Raw genomic sequence first — 22,311 nt, 5'->3', positions numbered from 1 at the left:
TTAATTTACTTTGATACCATGATAAAAATAAAATATGAGATATATGATTAATACAGAAAATAAAGGATCGAGGAATTGTAACCCCAACCTCTTTGTGTTAAAATCTAACTTTTGAAGTTTTAATTCTAGCCTAGCATGAAATTTGAGCGACTATTATTTACAAAGTTTGCAATCATAATTTTAACTTATTTTACATGTCTTGGATTTTAAAATAGCAACACTAACATTGTTAAAATTTGATGCTATTTTTGATGATTTTAAAACAAGATCGACTGAGCATTAAACTTTGTTATTTTTGATACCAATTTGAAAGTTGGTGGAATTTGATTAAAGTTCATGATTTTAGAGACCAATATCCGAACTCCATGTTTTTGGTGGAAGTATTTAAGATGAAAATTTGAAGGCAATCAATCGTTTGTTTCCGCAACGGATAAGATACTTCTCCCCGTGTCGCCGTGACATGGCGACGGCGCTATCTTCCATATTGCCGCTAACGGCACATAGCTCTCTATGTGCATCCACTTTCAACAAGCCTCCATCACCCCTATGGCTAACAACGCAATTTCTTCGCCCCTTCGCTCCTTCTCTTCGAACGAAATCACCATTTTCACCCAATTCGCCGCCGAGCTCCGGTAATTGGCCGTCGGCGGCGGCGGCGGTGGAAGGTGGACAGCAAAGCGGTGACATTTCGATGAGCATTGACGTCCTTAAATGCTTCATTGACCTCAACTCCGGCACTTGGAACGGTTCTCTCCATGTAATTTGAAGTGCAATGTTTGTAATTTTAATCAGTTATTTTCCAATGTTTTTGTGAAGCTTCATTCTGTGTTTGTTTTGTATGAGTGGGGTATTTCTGATTTGAAGAAATATTATTACTGTGATTTAGGGATTTTGAACTTTGAACGAGGATGCTGATAATGCATTTTTGGTTGATATATTGCAGCAATTCGATTGTAATGGGAATTTGCTATATAAGATCAGTACAAAGCTTGCTGCGAGCTCGTATGGAGAAAATGAACTCATGAGTTTGATTCAGTCGTAAGTTTTTACCCTGGAAGATTACTTGAATGGACTTTTGATATGAACACATTATGATTTTCGTTTTTCTTCCTTTGGGGTATGTGTTGAAGCTTTACTATCCTAAGTTCCTAACCAATAAATTGAGGACATATGCTGTGAAGTCATATGGCAGCTCAGCTAAAAACAAAGATAGTTTAAAATTTCCAAACTCGTTTTTGGAAGGTGAAACTGTATAACCTATTTTGAGATTTAACTATTTATTGGTTCGAACTTCGAAGTAACTGTATCTTTCCAAGTGCCAGAGAAACTGCATAACATGCTATGGTTGCTATTAATAGAATCCCATTGCTCTGTTTTTCTTCTAAATGGTATTACTCGGGTGTTAAACTGGTTTCCAAAAATATAGGTTATACATCAGGCAGCCTCCATTAAGCCCTGAAGATGAGCCAGAGTGGTTTGAATACAAGATTAAAGAGACCAACATGTTTACAGTGGACAAATATCAGCAGGTGAGACTTCTTATTGTCTGATCTCACTATTGGTTATTCAATAGTAATGCGCAAGATCTAAATTTTCCGGCAGTTCAATAATCGAAATTTGAATTGCTTTGCGTATCATCCACTGAATTTAGTTTGCAGATTGGGTTCTTTCCTAAAGAGAAGGCATTTGCATTGAGATACCAGACAGCTGGAATGTTGGAAACAGTTTTGAGAAAAGGGGTTCTAGGTGAAGATGATATTGGAGAAGAATTTCCCAGGTGTGTTCTGCTATATAGATAAGCAGTTTTGGTTGAATGAGTTTACAATTCCTGGAATTGGAAGTTGAGAAAAACCCTTTTGTTTTGATTGTTCATTGTATTATGGAAACAAAGCCATACTTAATATTGGATGTTTCAATATGCATCTGACAATAGCCTGAATGTAAAACATGCTTTTTGCAAGGATTAATGCATGATTGATGGACATGTGTCTCCCCATGCTTTGGATGAATTTATTGACAATTCCTGGAAATCAAACAACATTTTCCCTCTTTATTCATTTTTATCACTGCTGTGGAAAAATATCTTCATTGATGTTAGTTTCACGATTTGCATCTGGTCCTGATCTCCAACAATGAGATCAATAATTCATGAATGGACAAGTTTCCTCATGTTCATGCAAACTTATTTTATTGCATTAGGAGAATGCATTATCTATACTCTGGAGAATTTGAATTTCATGTTGTCAAATGGATTGTTTTCCTTTATCCATTAAATGGATTTCTGTATTTTGGTAGCTCCAGAAGGAAAGATACTGTAGGGCAGGCGAGCTCAACACTTCTTAACAACAGTTACATGAGTAAATAGAGCCTTTAAAGCCATGTTCTGAGGCCTTTGTGATAGACTAATAGTTTCTAGTGTGAGCTCCCCCCATGTCCTCTATTTTTATTAATTTGGGCATCTCACCTCAAGGTTCCCTCACTGCCATAGGAAGAGTTAGAGATAAGTTACAACCTGATTATTAAAAAAATACAAGGTGGTGTCGGCAGAGACCTATAAGAAAACGATTCTGAAGTGGTGTGTTGGAAGAGGGAAACTTTTCTATCACTACTTGAAGGGGCTCATAGTGGCATTGCTCCACAAAGGAACTAGTGATGCCTGTGGATTTCATATATAAGTTTTTTTATTTGGGTCTCTCCATTATATTACATTAATCTTGAATGTCCTGGCTTTACTTTTCTTCCGGCAGAAATTTAAAGCTTCCTTCTCGAAGGCCTTCACTTGTGTGTGAGAACTGCCTCTACTCATTGGAACAAGATGCACGAGTCAGGGCTTTCCATATCATGGATCCAAAAGGTGTACTTGACATGCTTCTTGTTTTCCTGGAAGAAAGAGGAAGTGGGGTGATTCCTCACCCTTCCTTTGACGATTCTAAGGTACCTTAGATTTAATATTAAACAGTTTTATTATATTTTCTCAAAATTACCAAGTGTCCTGATACTGAATTACTCAGTTTCCTGATACTGGTAATACTGGTTCTAGGATTTGGACAGGATTACTCCTCATTTAGGGACATGGAAGGGTCGCTCTGTAACAAAACGAAGTGGTGTTTACGGTGCTACAATAGCTGAAGCAGATACTGTTGCTATACTTGAAATGAACGAGAATGGTCAACTTGTTCAGGTACTTCACCAGTCTTTGCTGTCATTTCTTTTACCTTTAATATTGATTTGTTTTAGAAAGTTGACACTTGCTTGAGAATCATTTATCTGCTTGTGCTTGCCTGTTAAAATGCTTGTTTTTCTGAACGTTGTTGAGAATCTCTTCTTCAACTTAGACGCTGGAATTACTCTGAAGGAGTTAACCGTCCAGTCGTTTTACCTGTCTGAATAGCAAAAATATATTCGTTAGCAGTAACTTATTTGATTGAGATTCTGAAAATAATATCCCTGCCCATCTATGATGTGGTAGTGCCACATGATCTTCCATTTATACAATTTCAACATGTAAAAGTAATAAACTAAAAAGGAAAGTGAACCCTAATCACTACCCAGTTCATGCATTTATTCTTACCCTAAGTAACTTAATCAATTAAGAAAAGGAAAGATATGAAAATAAAATGATTGGAGATATAAAAGCTAACACATTAACACTAATGGGAACAATAATTTGCCACCAAATAGTAGAAATCATTTCTGAGATCGTATCTATTTCAAGCAAAGCTACTTAATTTTACTAGATTCTTGTCATGCCTTGGAAAAATCCTCCGAAGCTTATAGTTGCATTATTTTCTTTGGTTAATATTTTATGAGGTTTGAAAATGTCTTACGAACCTGCAATGTTGTTAGTTGTTTAGCTAGATGGAAAATATAGTACATATCTGGAATGAAAAAAAAAAGCTCTCTGTTCTGGAATTTAAACTCAATCCAAAACCTGAAAGTTGAACTGTTAGTTTTCTAAATTACTAAATTACAATCTTAGGCCTCAAGGTGTTGTTTCTTGCATTGTCTTCAATTTACTACTCCCTCATCATTTTGGCCATACTTTTTTACTTGTGCTGCTTTCTGTTTGATTTTTTTTTTTGATCTATCTCACCTTACAAATTGTTTATAGATTTTTTTCTAGTTTGGAAATTAGTAAACACAAAAGCTTTTGACTGCTGCATTTTCCTTTTTGACGACTGTGCTTCACTTCACCTCTGAATTCTGATGCTTATACATGAATTAGGAAATAATTTTTGCTTGCATTTGTCGATGTGCACAGGATATAAGATGTACATCAGATGGCAGTGATGTAACCACCTCTGTGCACTGGACGGGTTCCATCTCGAATAACCTGGTCACCTTTGGTGGTGGTTTCCAGTTCACTTTATTGCCTGGCAGCATGTATATGGGATATCCTTCGGATGTGGCAAAGAGCGTGCAAGAATCCAAGTCATTCCATTTGGAACTTTGCTGGCTGGAGTCACCTGGCAAGAGACAACGATTGGTTCGGACATATGATGTGGAGGGGCTGGCAGTGTCAACGACATATTATCTGGAAACGAGACAATGAGTTTGATGGATCTGCTTGTGCTGCATCCCAACGCTTGCATTGTGCGATCATCTTTCTTGCCCTCATCAACATCATCTGGTCTGTAAATGCCAAGAGCCAGAATCAAAGTATTGGTATACTCACATTTATGTGAGTTGACATTAGTTGATTTGGATAAATTTGATATGAATGTAAGTATTTTAATATGCATCTTACCAAAGCTACAGATTAATTTCCCACCCTTATATTATATAGCCCTTTTAAAGTACATTGTAACTTTGGTATATAATCATTGTACACTCTTTTTCCTTAAAGTGGAAATCAAGTTCAATATTTCATATCAGCGCATAACCATTTCAAAATTGATGAAGTAAACAAAAAAAATCTACTTATGATACAGAAGTATGCGGATACAACAGAGAATAGAAAGAAATTTCTGAGACAATACTTTTCCTAAGGAATCCATTGAGAATTAAAATATTTGAAAGTAGTTGCATTCAGTCTCTACTGGTAATGCATAATTTACATCATCAAACTTGGTCATGTGATTACCTGAACCTCTAACACTACTAGTAGAAAATGCCTGCGGTAAACCATTTTTTCGTGCAATGCACACTCGACTCAGTTGTCATCTAGCCTCACGATTGTTGGTATTTGGCCATTGTTGACAAAGCTAATCTTGTTCAATCTCACACAACCTAAGACTTGCTTCGGCAGCTCTTCTGGCTTCTGAGCCTGTTAGTTTCAAACTCACTTAGCTTTAATATCAATTTAAAGACTTGCATAGATAAGTATGTCAGCATGAATGGATGCAGATTTTCTGTGAATTCTAACGAACCTGAATTGTCAATCCAAGATCCAGTATTCCATTGCCTAACCTCTCGCGAAATGCGCTAAGTCTCTTCCTTGCTATGAAGCTGAAGTGATGAATGTCAAGATCAATCTCAAAGTAGTTGGGACCCTGTGTAAAGAAACAAACAGAGATGATTAAAGAAATGAGATATTATCATCACACCAATGCAATCCATCTCACCTCATAGAAGCTTTGCTGAGGGTGAGAAAGAACAGGCTTTTCATTGTAAGCGTTAAGAAGTGTTCTCTCGGTATTATTTGAGACAGATCGTCAGGATTAACCACCCCAACCATGATTTTCAGTCTTTCTCTGAAAGGAATACTTGATTCTTTTCTGTAGCCTCTAATAACTTCCTTATCGTCCTCGATCAATCTCTGCAGATTCACAGCAACTATTAAGTACTTTGAACAGTAAAACAATAATTAAATTGCAGTCAATTGTATTTAATTGGCAGAGCACATCAACGAACAATGCAAAGACAGTTGGAACTCAAAGAAATGTATATGTACCTTGATCATTTCTTGGAAATTGGGAGATACGTCTGTCTCAAAAGTCTCCGAGAGTTTAAAATATAGCACAAGGCTCAAGCCCTCTCCATCCCCTTCACGAAGAAAAATAGAAGGTGCATATGTGGGCAGCTGCAGCAATACAAAAAAAAGCATCAAGCTTCGATTTGACAGTCACATTACTATGATCTATTTTTGAATATGACACAAACAATCACCTGAATGTTTGGGGGAACTCCCCCTTCTGATTTTATACTAGGCAGTTCCAAGTTCTGGGCAATGTGGTTAATCTTTCTCTGGGATGCAAAAAGATCTACGCCGATTGGAATGAAAGGAGTGACATCTGGTGCAGAATTCTTCTTCTTGTCTCTGCAAAACTACATCATCAGACACTAGTACTATATCGAATCATGTGACCAACATTTTTATATGAAGGATAGGGATTGCATATACTTGAAATAGCTAGGTCCACGGAGCTTGAACGTGGATGGCAAAATCTCGGACCAACTTCCAGGAGTCGGCTCCCTGTTAGGAGTACAAGGAATCAATAAGCCAGCTCTAGGGCGATAAAGATATTTTGTTGCTGATGCACCTGTTTGAACTTATGTCAAAAATAAGAGATGGGATGATTGCTTGCATAAAAGGTTACTCACAAAATTCATTTGTTTCTTCCTTTTTGTATGGAGAGCCTAATAATAGTTGCTGAATTCTACACAAGAAGGTGGAAATATAAAAACTGGTGTTGCTTAATCAAAAGACAAATAAGTTAATGCTCCGAGCAAACCAAACCAAAGAGGTGAAAAGAAAATGGAGAAGTTTGTGATTTTTTACCTCCATGAAGGCTACTACAGTCATCATCGGAGTCAGACTCCAGTAAACTGAGTGTGTCAAACCATTCTTCCTGGTACATTGCTGTAGAATATAAGTATATCTTGTCATTCTTAACATAGCCAATCTCGTAATCCTCAAGAAATGGAGTGTGGATTGGAGTGATAACATAAAAGACTAGAATTTTCAGTTTTGTAGGAAAGTGGAGTGATTCTTTAGTTTCCTTTGCCTATTTGTGAGGTGATTTTAGGCAAAAAACCAATCTTAGAGAAGAAGAAAAAGAAGAAAGATATACCACTGACATCACTTTTACTGTGGTGAAATTGCAGCTGAGTGAGATGGAAAGTGGAATTAGAGACTGACGATGTTCTGCGTTTGGTGGTCGTTTGAACAAATTCACTAACTGTAGATACTCGAGCTCCTGCATCACTATTCCGTATCCTGTTTCCCTCTGAAGCTGATTTCACATCTCTTTTTCGAGCGTCCATACCTCCTTCGTCTACTACTTTACTTTTTGACGGTTTAGTTGCTATATATGGAGATGATACACAACCATCCATTATAGCAATTCAGTCTCTAAATCTCTGCAAAAATATATAAGGTGCTGCTTGAACAATGCCTTGGGCCTTTTTCGTGTTGAATTGATAATACACGACACACATACCTTAGCATGGTGTTATGAACAACGAAGCGCCCTGTAACTGCAACAAGTGCAGTCCTCCCCTTTGAATAGGTTAAGATAGACGTCACCACGGTTCGGGAACTGACGGTTCACGGTTCGGAACCACCGGTTCCGGTTCGAGAAATGATGGAACCTGAACCGGCCAGGCCAAGGTTCGGCGGTTCTGGTTCGTGAACCGTGAACCGCCGGTTCGCGTGAACCGCGCAACCGTCGGTGCAAATCCGGTTCCGGGCCGGTTCGGCCGGTTCGGCGGTTCGTTTATTTTTTTTTTAAATTTGTAATTCAAGTAAAAAATGTAAATATATTTGCATAAATAAAATTAGAATAAAGCGATGTACAAATGCAATTTTATTGATACAAATTACAACTTCAAAATTACAAATTACAACTTTAAAATTACAAATTACAACTTAAAATTTACAAATTACAACATAAAAATTAGAAATTACAACTTCAAAATTATAAATTACAAAAGACTTAAAGTCTTGATTACAATTTACAAAATTACATATTCGAAACAAAGGGGAGAAAAAAGAAATAAAGGAAAAGGACTTGAGCTCAACTTAAATTTAAACTTAAATTTAAAATTTAAGTTGAAATTTAAGTTGAGATGCCTACGTATCATCAATGCTCAATTGCATTTTGGAATCAAAGTCCACGTAGTTCTCTTACCTTGCTTACCTATTTGGCTTGATCGGAAGAATTGGCGCCTACTCTTCTTCGTCGGGGAAGTAGTCTTGGTCGGGTTGTACTACTTGATTGTCCCAATCCGGTTCTTGATCTCTAATTTCGGCGGAGCACCAACCATCAAGTAACATGGTGGCTTCCATGTTTTGCCCGGTGAGTCTACTTCTTCGGTCGTCCAAGACGTTGCCTCCAACACTAAAGGCGGACTCGACGGCGACAGTGGAAGCCGGAACCGAAAAGATCTCCTTGGCCATTGATGCAAGGATGGGAAAATCTTTCTCGTGTGATCCCCACCAATCTAGGACGTCGATTTGTTGGGAAACGGGACCTCCTTCTTCCTCATTGAATGAAAAGTGTGAGTCAAAATATAAGTCTAACTCACTTGTCGAATTTGCCGTCCTTCCTCCGCTGCTGAAGCCGTATAGGTCCGCCAATTGGGATTGGGCGTCGGGGTCATCAACTTGGAAGAAGCCAAAGTTATGTGTTTGACGGGGGGTCTAGGTCTCACTTGGTGGGTACGGTTGTACTTGGCTTCGTAATCGTGAAAGAGAGCCCGCAAGTCGAACTCAAAACTTCTTTGGAGGCTTGGGAGGTGGGGGATGTTTATTTGGAATGTTTGGGCTAGGTTTATGTAGTTGTCGTCGTCCTCGTCAGTTTGCAAAGCTCGGAGTGGTTCAAGATCAATAGAAGCCAAATTGTTGTAATAAAATTCTAAAATTTTGAAAGTACCAACTAGTTTTCACTTTGGATCCAAAACTTTGGCAAGCAAAAAAACGTGGGGATCTCGTTGAAATACTTGAGCCATTTTTCAACCATATAATATAAAACACACTTTAACTCAAGATTGTTTGTGGAATTTTTCATTGCAGTTTTAAAACCAAGTGATATGATCATGCAATGTTCTAAAACACGAACGGATGTGCAATAATACACACCCGATAACTCAATAGTGGCATTTCGAAAACCTTTGAATAACTTAAACAAGCTCATGCTTTGATCCCAACAAGAAGATGTTAGATATAAATCATCAACAAGGTAAGTTCTATAAAAATCAACTAAATATTCTATATGCTCCAATGTAGATTGCAACATATCATATGTGGAGTTCCATCTAGTAGACACGTCTAAAGTAAAAGTTGTGTACCTTATTTTCTTCGAATGGCAATACTTCTTCCACACCTTGCCAATTTGAGGCTTCCAGTAGATCAAGGATACATCTGTAGTAATAGGTTGAATATGTCTTTGCCACAAAGACAAAACATCTTGTACACATAAGTTTAAAATATGACAAATACAACGTTGGTGAAAATACAAATTTTTGAAACCGGTGGTTTTCGTCGATTTTAAAAATTCAAATTTTTGAAATTACCGTTGGAACTGCCGGTTTTCCGCCGGAACCGCCGGTTTACCGGCCGAAACCGGCGGTTTCCATCAACGGTTTCTGACCAAACCGGCGGTCGAGGGAGCGGTTTCTGAAAAGGCTAGGATGTAGGCCTGAAAAGGTGTCGAGAGGTGTCGGGAACCGCCGGTACCGGCGAGACCGGCGGTTCGGAACCACCGGTTACGGTTCTTCAATTTTTGTGAACCTGAACCGGCCCGGCGGTTCGGGCGGTTCCAGTCCCGGTTCAGGTTCGGGCGGTTCCGGTTCTGGTTCGGAACCGCCGGTGACGGTTCCGGGCCGGTTCGGTTTGGAGACCTCTAGGTTAAGATCAGAACGAAGATTCATGAATTGCATTCTCCACTTTCCCTGATGAACTACCAACACAACAAGAGTGCTAAAGTGTGAGCCTGGTCTGGAAATTCAACCAACAACATATCCAACAAAATGAAATAATTTACAAAACAATTGATTGCTGAGTAATCTATATAAGAATGGAAGACCAAACATCAAGTATATGCTTCTATTCATTGATCAAATTCATTGATATGTCATTCAAGCGTCAAGGTGATTAACATTTAACATATGGGATTCAAGCACCAAAACATAAACAAATACTACTAAAATACAACAACTCTCTATTTCAAGAGACAGAAATAAAATACAAGAGCCAGAAGGAATTTGCAATAAAATACACACTGAGGGTGTGAAAATGAGATAGAGAGAGGTGGGACCTGTAACAAAGGCTCTCAATGGGAAAAGGAGAAGTGGGACCGGTAGAAACTCCAAGCTTGCACCTTTCTGTCTATGTTGTTCCATTTTTCTTTCCAGTTTTGTATCTATAGTCGTTGAAGTTACAGATAGCAACGTTGTTTAATTGATGTTCCCTCCTTTGTCGTTGTTTTTACAAGTGGTGAATCAACCTTATTATCCGCTTTAGAATCCTATCCTATTTGTCTGATTTAGTGATTCTTGTCTGGTTTATTATCATATTTTACCAAAAATAATGTTTAAGAATTATTGCAACACTCGCGTCAAAATGAAATCTTTTTCATTTGGTGTGTGGTTTCTTGATTGAATTTTAAACTTAAAAAGATAATTGGATCGATTAAATGATCGGTTTGCTGTTAAATAAGTTGAACTTGCTAGTTTGATCCGATTTTCAGATCATAAATGTGGAATTGAGATTTATGAATTGTATTATATACTCGTACGGAATACTTTATTTTGGGATAGATAGAATACGAAAGCCGCAACGCTTTATATCGTAAATAATTAATGAAAATGCCCTCATCACATATAAATATATAATCAGCCGTGTGATCAATTGTTAACTTTCTAAAATGCTAATTTTGTTGACATTTCAATATATTGTATTGACATTATGTGTTGACATTTTAATGTACATTTTTAATACACTGCATTGATTAGTTAACAGAGTTAGCGACTTAAATAGTTAGCAATATAACGCACCCCTATATAACCAAGGCTAGAAAATGACAAATAATCTGAAATAAAAGAACCAATAAAATGATCCTTAATGCCATTGTCAATTTGCAGCTAGCTCATTGATTCACCACAAAAAACTATCTGATCCGGACATTTGTAAACGACAGTTCAGTGTGTGGCACCAGAATTATGCTAAACTTAACTCAAGAATTTACACACTACACACACTTGGTTCTACGTATTATACACATGAATACGCCACAAGTAGTCGGGACAAAGCAAATATGGCACGACTAGAAACAAAGCAAAACCTCAGTAGTCGGGAATATTGGCAAACCGGTATCCTTGGGCACCTCTCCACGAATAGTAGGCAATCCGAGTTTCATAGAAGCCTGCAATCATTTTATAATAGTAAGTATAAAAGCTGACTCGTGCGCGAGAAATTACACAAACAAGATGCATCTACAATAGTGTGGACTATGGAGGATTTCAGGTTATAAAGTATTTATGTGTGTAAAACACATTGTACCACACATTTTGTGGCAGAGGCATGCAGCTCATAAAGAGGGTAGTTTCAACAGGTGGAGTATACGAGTTATGGATTACCCCTCAGGAAGACCATGTAGAATGCAATCTAGTGCTTATAATCATTCTCTAGGCCAAGCAAAGGTACTAATAATTGCACAAAGAGGCTATCGAAATACCTGGCACAAAGGTTAGAAAACCTAGTCCTAAGAGGCCATAAGCTTGGGATAGCTCGCCTCCCATGTGAGCAGTGAAGATGAAAACTGCAAGCAAGAGGAGCAGACACCCAAGAAGCAGCAGAAAGATTGCAAGAAGTATTGACTTCCAAGGAACTTTGTCATAGCTTCTGGGAGTATAATCAAATCTAGGGTCATGTCGATTTGGACCACTACCATTGTTATAGTCATCATCATCATCATCAGCAATAAGCCTATATCGGACGTTCCGTCTAGATGCCATTCTTGTAAGTCTATTTTATAGAAATATCCCTGGAACACCTCACAAAAAATAAGAATGCTTCAATACAAAACACAAGAGGATATATTTGAATTTTGAAAAGACCAAAGAAATTTTATAGAGAAAACTGAAAAGCCAAACGACACCTCCAATGGGACAATAGAGAAGTAGTATATCCTTATAACAAATTCAAAGCTAGGAGCACCATATGCAATATGATGGTTGCAACATGTGATAATTAAGCCATTTACTTCAATTTCTCATCGGTTTACATATTAAAAAACATCCTAGTCTATTTGCACAAACTAAAAGCTTAAGGAAACTGCAATTAACTAACCATTACACGAAAAGGTAAATACACAAAACGCTCATGCATAATTCATTCAAATACAATATGTGCTCTTAATAAAAGAGTGAGATGCAGCAATATCCATAGGCCTTGACTTCTATACTCAACCAAAAGTTCCAAAAGGTTATACTCATAAAATATACCTTATGCAGAGCAAAATGGCTAGTGCAACAATATCAAACAATCATATAGGTGTGAAGTACACATCTTAAACCTCCAAAAGTTAAATTCCTCCATCTCTACACCATAGGCTCATATATGAAAATGGTGCTCAAAACCTAACAGTTATTTCTAAATAAATATTAAACATATCTGGATTGCACCAGCTGATTTCCAAAAAGGAGTACACAGAGAAAATCCTACATCTTTTGATATATCTAAGAATGAAAACTTTCCTTCTGGTTCGGGGTCAAACAGAATTCACAAGTATGTTTCCTCTTTAATCTAAAATTCACATTAATCCAAATCAATCATCACCCTCAATCAAAAATTCCCAAATAACACACCATGTAATCAGCAAAAAATCTCAAAACTCCAAAATCAACCAAATGCTCTTTCCACTATAGATGTTTACCAATAATCATATAAACAACAATCAGAGTAACACCACTTCACCACAAGGAGCACTAATTACTAAAAAGAGTAACCAACAAGTTTCATAAGACCCATTAAATCCACAAAAACGGTTCATCCAGCATGTTCGAATAGAAATTAACCACAGGAAAATATGTGAATATAGCTCATCCAAGCATTTCATTAAGTACTATTACAGTAGTAACAGATTTTTGGCGCCTAAAACTCATCCACCATCCACCAAATACTTGCTGAATGAGTAGTAATACAGTTTCTATTTATAAAGGCCTCGATTTTGATAGAAATCTGTGGATATTAGCGTTTAATACACGTAAAATTCCAAATTCAATAAAAATTAAAAACGTTTATTCCAACCCTAATGCGGTCCACGAAATAAAATCAAATAAATGATATATGTATGTGAATTAAAATCAAATGTCAAATTTCAATATCTCACGATTCCTATTATTCCAATTTACAGATCCATAATTTCAATTCAGGAAAAATGAAAAAACTTGCAGATCTCATTACAAAAACCCTACAGAGAGTGGATTGGGATAGGAAGAATAAGAAGAAGAAGCGCAGGTTTAGAATAGATGTATCATCGGCGAAGAAGAAGTTGACCTGACGAACAAATAGATTAAGGCTTGTTGACGTCGTTGAGTTAAGACTGAGAAGAGGGCGGCCAGCACAATTTCACGGTAGCGCGGGGAGGAGATGACGTGCTGGTCGTTTGGCCAAGAATAAGGAAGAAAAAGGGGCAGAGGCGGCGGTAGTGGTGGTTGATTGTGAGTTTCTTCGGAGATTTTGAAGAGAATGAGGAATTTGAGTGACGAAAGATGGTCAAGACGAAAATTATTTATTTTTATGTCTTCGTGTGAATTGTGGGCCAGAATAAGCTTACAAAAGCCCAATAATATTTGTATTTAAGTAAACCACAACCACCATAATAGCTTTGGACTAAATAGCTTTCCCAAAAACTCTTCTTGTCACAATACCATGCCCATGCCCTTCCCATAGTCTAAACACTCCCCTAGCCCTCCGACAAAAAAAACATGAAAAACAACAACAAAATGAATTTAAAAAAAATAAAAAATAAGTGAAATGAGAACAGAGTATTTTAGAAATAAAAAAGAAATTACTGCCTAGCCGGCGAGGGCACGCCCTAGCTCTAAGGCGTTTCTCTCTCCTTCTCTAGGCTAGCCTACCTAAATAGCGGATTAGCCGAGTGCCCTAGCCGCACGCCGGTGGCTAGGGCTCCGGAATCATTGAGTAATTATGTTAAGTGAGAAGGTATTATGTTTGTAAAATTAATTATACTTTTTAATTTTTATTATAATGGTTAGTGTACTAAGTAGTGGGAGACTGGCCAAATGATTTGCTTCATCGTACCTCCTATCTCATGCTAAAAGGATGAGGTACTGAACTCCTATCGATACTTTGATACTTTTCTTCTTTCTATCAATAAATATCCACATTATTTTCTAGCCATAAATTCACTCCCATTTATGAGCTGTGAATGATTAAAATTTTTAATCTGTAATAATGAGATTAATGATGCGATTCATTCTACTATTAATATTGTTTAAAAAAAATTTGTTAAAAACTTATGAATTAATATTTTATAATTTAATATGGAGGTTTATTTATATTAACTTTTTTCTTGTTGATGGTGGTTCATTATTAAACTATATCAATATGTATGATTAATTATAGATTGTTGATTTGTATTTATCGTTGTTATATTAGATTTCAATATTTATGAACTAAATTTAAAAATTAATTCTCTCTCATATTAATAAGCATAAATATAATTTTTCTTAAAATTTTATGTTTTCATCCAAACAAATAAACATCTACCCTCGACGCACAGAGAGAATTGACATTCTCCAATCTCCACTGTAACAGAATATTCAAAATATGGGATTTATACAAATTTTAGGGGTCAAAATACAAATAGATGAAATAAATTGAGAGAAAATGACAGAAAAAAGGTAGCGCAGGGAGACAATCGTGCTTCGCTGCATCGCCTTGTGCTCATCATCGCGTGAAACTCCATTGAAGAGAGGACGATTCGTCGTCGTCCACGTCACTCACACCTAGTACCCTCTCTCAACTCGTAATTTATCATTGATTTTCGTCTCTTTAAATCTTAACTGCACCACCTCCCTGTTTTTGGCATTCTTCTGCGTGTTTTTGTTTGTGTGCAAGTTCACTCTTTTTGAATATTACTGGGGCTCTGAGCTTTCCAATTATTATTATTTTATTATTTTGATAGTGAACTAAAGACCGGATTTTCGGGGTCTCTCTTTTCGTTCTTTCTTCTTTTGAAAATTTATTATTCAGACTGATTCTCAGATCTGAAGTGGGTTTGTGCGGGTTGCGGTTTGTGGAGCTTTGCATTTTTAATTTGGGAAATTGTTTGTTTCATTGCATAAATAGGAGCTTTAGAGTGTTCAGTGAAGTGCTGGCTGGTTTAATTACGATTTTTTTTGGGAAGAATTACCCCTTTTCTGGTTTCAATTTGGGATTTGATTACTTGTTTTCAAGTTTAAATGAGCTGTTTGGTATTTAGTATTCTCATTTGCTGCTTTATGGAGAAGAAAACATGTGCTTTGATGTGTGAAATAGGAAATCTTATTGTTTACCGAAGAAGATATGAAAAAATGCAATCTTGCCTCAAATTTGGTTATTTTTAAATTGAAAATAGTCCTTAAAAGTTTTGAACTATGTGATGTTTTGTGCTTTTTTGGTATCATAATTGGTTTTCTCACAATATTTCATCTAAATTTTCCTGAATCTTTCCCTTTGTGATAATTGCTTCTAAGGCTGAAATTGGAAAATGAAAATTGGACTGCTCACGGCTTACATACAGAAGTCTTGTTTCTGGGCTGTTATCAGTTCTTTCATCTTTGATGCATCATGCTTGTTTTTCCAGAAATTGGTGCTTTAATTTCATTGTATATGCGTGCAGGAAATGGATGGAACAATCCAAGATGGAAGAACCGTGGATTCATTCTTGCGGAACTACAAGCTCGGAAAGACTCTTGGGATTGGCTCATTTGGTAAAGTTAAAATTGCTGAACACGCATTGACTGGCCACAAAGTTGCTGTCAAGATCCTTAACCGCAAGAAAATTAAGAATATGGACATGGAAGAAAAAGGTGAGTCAGTCAACTAAGCATGTGATGCTTACTTGCTTTTGTTAAGTACTTTGTGATGATCATTGTGCTTTGTCGATCTGATCATTCTTCTTTTTTGTTGGGTACCATCTGCGTCTCATACTCTCATTTGATTTGTGTATGTTCAGTCATTATCTGGAGCACTAGTTGTGTCATGATTCTACATATGTGTTCTTACGTTGCATCTACTTGGGTTTCACTACATTGAGAACTGCACAGTTCTTTTGGGGAAACACCTTTGGTACCTTTTTCATGGTAGTTTTATTTCAATGCTGCTCCAAATACTAGTATTTGTTTGGCCTCGGTAATCAATTATAAATTTTACCTATAGGTTATTGCCCGTAAATACATGAAGTTTTTACATCAATTTGTTTTTTTTTACGAAAATTCATATTTTTGGCCGAATAATACACAAACATTCAATATATATATATATATAGGAAAATGATCAATACAAAATCCAGACCAAATCCTGTCCATGAGATTTGGCAATCTAATGGTCAATAATTAAATAAAAACACGGAGGGTCATTATAAAGTAGTTTTAGGTCATATTATAAAATTCGGGGTTGAGGTCATGTTAAGATCATTTTATGTCATCATTACTATAATGACTTAAAAATAAGCTTATGATGACTTAAAAATGACCTTTGTATGTTTGGTTCTACATTTTTGTATTAAGAATGAGTTTTGTATATAGGGTTTTGATCTTTGCAAAACTCATTCTTAATACAAAAAATATATAGGGTTTTGATCTTTGCAAAACCCATTCTTAATACAAAAATGCAGAACCAAACATACAAAGGTCATTTTTAAGTCATCATAAGCTTATTTTTACGTCATTATAGTAATGATGACATAAAATGATCTTAACATGACCTCAACCCCGAATTTTATAATATGACCTAAAACTACTTTATAATGACCCTCCGTGTTTTTATTTAATTATTGACCATTAGATTGCCAAATCTCATGGTCTGGATTTTGTATTGATATCAATTTTTATATTGATCATTTTCCTATATATATATATACACACACACACACATATATATATATATATATATATATTGACTGACATTAAGAGATAATCAGATCACATTAGTTAGCATGTTGTCCAAAAGAACAAAAGCAATTTGAAAGAATGAAAATTCAGTCCCCAATTACCATTCCATTCAATATGGTGTCTTCTTTAGCCCAATTTCCACTTAGATTGCGAGCTGATCGCATACGAAATACCATGTCACCAAGGTTCAGCATCCACGTAGGATTAATGGCGGCAGGAATTTAATTTCAGGTCAAATTCCAAAAATGGCAAGTTTGTAGTATATTTTTTGGCCAAAAATTAGTTTCCATTAAAAACTGAAATTGGTGTGAACTTCATGTATATAAAAGCAATGAAACCCTACTAATGTTAAAAATTAGCCTATAATAATGTGGCGGGGTTGAGGATGGTAACACTAGCCAGAAGATGGAGGATTTTGTAAATCAATATCTCAAATAGGGAAAAGTCCTTTTGGGGGATCCAGGTGCGCTTCCTCCTACTACACCTAACTACTGTCTCTGACTCTCTGAAACTACTGAGATAGGCGACTTTCTGCGATAGCCCTCTACCTTGTAGGGAATTAAGAAGAGCTGATAAAACGTGTGGTCGCATCACCAAGTGTCAGCATATCATAATTAGTTTAAGAAAATTACATGTTTTAGTGGCATAGAAGTTAGCCAAACCTCAATGGTTTGGTCTTATTGATCTTTATTATCCACTCTTACTCTAATCCACCACTTTGAGGCAAATGGGTATGGGAATGAAGGTTCTGCGAAGTATGTTAGGGCTTTGTTTCCCTGAGAAGCATGATTGATACCCATTTATTAGTTACAATTAATTTTAGTTCCATTTCCATTCTACAACCCCAAAGCACCTAATAAAAATTATGATGGCATGTCACCACTTAGCAGCTAGGATTTCATTGCCAATTAGTACTAAATATATATGAAAAGGGAGAATTAGAATATTCTTATTCGGTAATCTTGGATATTTCAAAATTTTATATGGGCAAAACTTTAGGGATTAAGTGTCCCTACCCTTAATTTCCTTGCTGGATCTCTTTTTATTTCCAATGTCGTAAAATTTAGCCTGGTTTTATTTTATTTGACGATGATGAATTCCTAAGAGTGGGTGTTCTTCCTGCAGTAAGACGAGAAATCAAAATTTTGAGATTGTTTATGCATCTTCATATCATTCGTCTGTATGAGGTCGTGGAGACACAGTCTGATATTTACGTTGTGATGGAGTATGTTAAATCTGGTGAATTGTTTGATTATATTGTGGAGAAAGGCAGGTTACATGAGGATGAAGCCCGCATCTTCTTTCAGCAGGTTGGTACTTTTCTTATAGACTTATAGTGCTGTTTCTAATATCCAAGTCAGTTTATGAATTCATTTTTGTAGAGTCTTTGTCATTCTGCTAATGGTTTCAGATAATATCGGGAGTGGAATATTGCCATAGGAATATGGTGGTTCACCGGGATCTGAAGCCAGAGAACTTGCTTTTGGATTCTAAATTGAACGTGAAGATTGCTGATTTCGGCTTGAGTAACATCATGCGTGATGGTCATTTCCTGAAGACAAGTTGTGGAAGCCCCAACTATGCTGCTCCAGAGGTGCTTAAAGTTTTACCTGACCTTAAATGGCAAAAAGATAAAAGAATAAATTAGTACCAAAAAAAAGTTAAAATATGGAAAGCTCTGATATTGCATTTTTCCCATAGGTTATATCTGGTAAATTATACGCGGGGCCTGAAGTGGACGTGTGGAGCTGTGGTGTTATTCTCTATGCACTTCTTTGCGGCACCCTTCCCTTTGATGATGAGAACATTCCTAATCTTTTCAAGAAAATTAAGGTATGGACTTACTCTTGAGACCCATTACTGTGTCTAATCTGGAGCTCAGCAATAGTAGGTGAAAAGTTGGTACTATCTCTTAATCAATCTTCTGTTATTAGTTGAAACATTTAACTTACAATTTGAGGATTTTGAAGTGTGAAACAGCTCTTAATTGAACAAATCATGAATTTCTTACTTTGCATGTCAACAGTAATAATGAGTTCGGTCTAAATATGTCTCATTGGCTTATTTCGTTTTCTTATGATTTGTTAACCTAATTTAAGCAAGCTACAAACATGCCTAAAGTTGAATCTCTATAACCTAACGAGCTATTCAAGCTTCTTACATCCAGTAGTACAAGTTTTGCAAGTCTGATGCCTCAATATCTGACCAAGATGTATTCCAAAGTTCCCCTTTAGTGCACTGTTATGTTCTCCCACCATAATTTTATGACGTTTACTGTTAATATTATTTCCAGGTAGCTGGATTTGTATCATATAATGGATTTTGTTTAATTTAATTGCAGGGTGGAATTTATACCCTCCCCAGCCATTTATCGGTTGGTGCTAGAGATTTGATTCCTAGGATGCTTATTGTTGATCCAACTAAGCGAATGACTATTCCCGAGATTCGTGCTCACCTTTGGTTCCAAGCTCATCTGCCCCGCTACTTAGCTGTTCCGCCGCCAGATACAACACAACAAGCTAAAAAGGTTGATATAGCTCGTAGTGCTCTATTTAGATGTTTATAAAGCATGCATGATGTTTCTTGTACACGTAAGCAAATCTAGGAACACATACTGTGACTGAATATTTCTAAGTTTCTATTTTACATCTTTTTTAGTGATTCTACAGGTGTTAGGTCTTTTCATTGATTAGTAAGTTTTAATTTTCAGCTCATATATGTATCCGGCATCATGCTTTCTTTCTTTTGAATTTGAAAATCTTGTTTTTTATCTGATTCTATTGCATTGTAGCTGTAGACTATGGTATCATGACAAAAAATTGATTGTGATGTCTATATGTAGATTGACGAAGAGATTCTTCATGAAGTGGTTAATATGGGATTCGACAGGAATGTGCTTCTTGATTCTATTCAAAACAGAGTTCAAAATGAGGTTAGCATGTGGCTGTATCCTAGTTATGCTCTTTATGTTCAAGCTTTCTTATATCTTGAATGTCTTTCAGGGTACTGTTACGTACTATCTGCTGCTAGACAACAGGTTTCGTGTATCGGGTGGCTACCTTGGATCCGAATTTCAAGAAACTGTGGTGCGCTCTCTCTTAACTTCAGCTTATGTACATATCAAGTTTGCGGTTTCATATGGTTGTAATTTGCATTTTTTCTAAATCTCCATTTTCTGATTTTCTAATGTGTGTAATTTCTTCTTTTAATGTTGGTGTTCTGAGTAATCCCTACCTGTGTAGGAACTCGGATATAACTCAACTAATCCAAGTGAGACTGTAGCCTCTCCTGTTGGGCAACGATCTCCTGGAGCTATCGACTATCAACAATTGGGGGGAAGGCAATTTCCATCCGAGAGGAAATGGGCACTTGGACTCCAGGTTAGTTGGCATGCTTCTCATTGTATCATTCTTGAATCATCCTTGACAACTGAGATTTTCTGTGAGCTGGTTTGAAATCTTAAATGTTTTTAGCGATGATATTGACTATATAATTGTTTCTTGTTTGGGGATTTGGGCATAAACTGTCAAACTAATTTAGTTTTTTTCTGTTTGATATGATACATTTTTCTTTATCATATTGGCTTATTTGTAGTCTCGAGCCCATCCGCGCGAGATAATGGCTGAAGTTCTCAAAGCTCTTCAAGAATTGAATGTTTACTGGAAAAAGATTGGGCAGTACAACATGAAATGCAGATGGGTTCCTGGCGATCCTGGTCATAGTGAAGGAGCAGTTAATAATTCTATGCACGACAACAATTATTTTGGGGATGAATCTTCTATCGTCGAGCTTGGTGCCAATATTAAGCCACAGCATGTAGTCAAATTTGAAGTGCAGGTAACATTTTTAATTAATGCCTTTCTTTCTCTGCATTATACGAGTAACTCTATATTTGCACACGACGTTATCAAATAACTAAGATGGTAATTATCAAATAACTCTAATTCTCTTGCCAAATTATGTCCATGGCGACATAAATCAAACTTTTCGCTATGTTTGGATTTTGGAGAGAAAACGCAAGTTGAGGACATTTTTACTGAAAATGCTGAAAGTAAATGGGGATACGTATGTGATTGAAGAGATTCTTACTGACATGAGGATATAGATTCCGAAACTTAGGAGTCTTTATGCATGATGGTCGCAAACCTTGTGCCGGAAACTACTAACTCATTCATGGATTAAGATAGTGTCTAGTTGTAGACTAGTTATCATTTTGAGGTGTTAGTGTTCGTTTTTTCCATGCTTAAATCGTCTAATTATTTTCAGCTTTACAAGACCCGCGAAGACAAATATTTGCTCGATCTGCAGAGAGTCCAGGGTCCGCAGTTCCTTTTCCTTGATCTGTGCGCTGCATTCCTAGCTCAGCTACGTGTGCTCTGATTTTTAGCAGCGAAACATCTTCTCGTCCGGGGTGGAGAATTACAAGGTGATGTATGTGTATATAATTGTTTCCAGCTAAATGTCGAATCTCCTCCTTAGAGACGAACGTCGTGCCAAGCTGATAAATTTTGCTCCAACGCGCCAGGAGTTGGCTTCTGCGACGACATTCCATCTGCTGTAACTTTTGTTGTCTTAATATTGTGCAATCCTAAAGAGACCAAAGCCTCTCATCAACACCTGAAAATATTGTGGTAGTCGACCTAAGTTGTGTCAGCTGTAACTTTGCTTATGTAATCATGTAATAGAATTTCAATTAAGCAGGTTGATGTCAACACTTATTTAGCTGTAGAGCTTAGGTTTATTTTCTCATAAGATCCCAGTTTTATTCAATAATACGGCTCTGGGACTGAAGGTTTTTGTTGTACTAGTATTTTATGTTGTTGTATCATGTTTCATCCTATTTTGAAGGGCCGATTGCTACAACATATGCTATAGGTTCACAATGAAAATAGTTTTTATCTTTTTATTTTGGATTGTTCATCAACTTTAGTTTCTTTTTTTGTTTTGTTTATGGAGTATATATTTTTGGTAAGTTTATATCTCTAATGCGTTGGGTTTTCACTATTAGTAATAATTTGATAGCTTTTCCTTTTATTTTTCTCATACTTCGCTAATTTCATTTTAAAACTTAGTAATATCATCTATTGCCAAGTTCCACTAGTAAACAATGAGTATTTTATACCGTCTTCTCTATGTGTGGATTGTGTTAAAAATGGTTTTGTAATAATACAAAATTTCAGCCAAACGAATGGATACATATGTTTGAGAGGAATTGATGAGAGAGAATTACTATAAAATGATAGCATT

At 36.4% G+C, this 22,311-nt stretch overlaps 3 protein-coding genes, 1 long non-coding RNA gene and 1 pseudogene across 6 annotated transcripts; 2 read left to right on the top strand and 3 right to left on the bottom strand.

The window, feature by feature from the left end:
* Positions 1–279: 279 nt before the first annotated feature.
* LOC121743990 lies at positions 280–4,871 on the top strand. The gene is made up of 7 exons (XM_042137421.1): positions 280–757; positions 944–1,038; positions 1,427–1,529; positions 1,659–1,777; positions 2,748–2,934; positions 3,041–3,181; positions 4,262–4,871. The coding sequence occupies exons 1-7, from the start codon at positions 461–463 to the stop codon at positions 4,550–4,552; spliced, it is 1,233 nt and encodes a 410-aa protein (XP_041993355.1). The 5' UTR covers positions 280–460; the 3' UTR covers positions 4,553–4,871.
* Positions 4,872–4,897: 26 nt separating this feature from the next.
* On the bottom strand, positions 4,898–6,420 carry LOC121745747 (annotated as a pseudogene).
* A 25-nt stretch (positions 6,421–6,445) lies between these two features.
* Positions 6,446–7,134, bottom strand: LOC121743991. Its single transcript, XR_006038356.1, has 3 exons — positions 7,014–7,134; positions 6,722–6,802; positions 6,446–6,599 (listed from the first exon to the last, which is right to left on the bottom strand). It is a non-coding gene; the product is annotated as an uncharacterized LOC121743991 (long non-coding RNA).
* A 3,840-nt stretch (positions 7,135–10,974) lies between these two features.
* Positions 10,975–13,663, bottom strand: LOC121745068 (transmembrane protein 230-like). Its single transcript, XM_042138835.1, has 3 exons — positions 13,442–13,663; positions 11,619–11,927; positions 10,975–11,306 (listed from the first exon to the last, which is right to left on the bottom strand). Exons 2-3 carry the CDS (start codon positions 11,896–11,898, stop codon positions 11,227–11,229), a joined length of 360 nt encoding a protein of 119 aa, XP_041994769.1. The 5' UTR covers positions 11,899–11,927; positions 13,442–13,663; the 3' UTR covers positions 10,975–11,226.
* A 1,109-nt stretch (positions 13,664–14,772) lies between these two features.
* Positions 14,773–21,970, top strand: LOC121745092 (SNF1-related protein kinase catalytic subunit alpha KIN10-like). Of its 3 annotated transcripts, XM_042138874.1 has the most exons (12): positions 14,773–14,919; positions 15,792–15,981; positions 18,190–18,374; positions 18,476–18,658; positions 18,766–18,897; positions 19,406–19,591; positions 19,907–19,996; positions 20,067–20,150; positions 20,307–20,444; positions 20,659–20,901; positions 21,331–21,490; positions 21,590–21,970. In XM_042138874.1, exons 2-11 carry the CDS (start codon positions 15,795–15,797, stop codon positions 21,442–21,444), a joined length of 1,542 nt encoding a protein of 513 aa, XP_041994808.1. In that variant the 5' UTR covers positions 14,773–14,919; positions 15,792–15,794; the 3' UTR covers positions 21,445–21,490; positions 21,590–21,970. The 3 variants fall into 3 exon arrangements, with proteins under 3 accessions (XP_041994808.1, XP_041994806.1, XP_041994807.1); XM_042138872.1 differs by having other exon boundaries at positions 21,331–21,970; XM_042138873.1 differs by having other exon boundaries at positions 14,790–14,936; positions 21,331–21,970.
* Positions 21,971–22,311: the final 341 nt, after the last annotated feature.

This window comes from Salvia splendens, chromosome 8, assembly GCF_004379255.2.
Source record: "Salvia splendens isolate huo1 chromosome 8, SspV2, whole genome shotgun sequence".
Classification (NCBI taxonomy): domain Eukaryota; kingdom Viridiplantae; phylum Streptophyta; class Magnoliopsida; order Lamiales; family Lamiaceae; genus Salvia; species Salvia splendens.
Note: the sequence above shows the minus strand (reverse complement) of the source record. Positions and strands in the feature narration are given on the sequence as shown.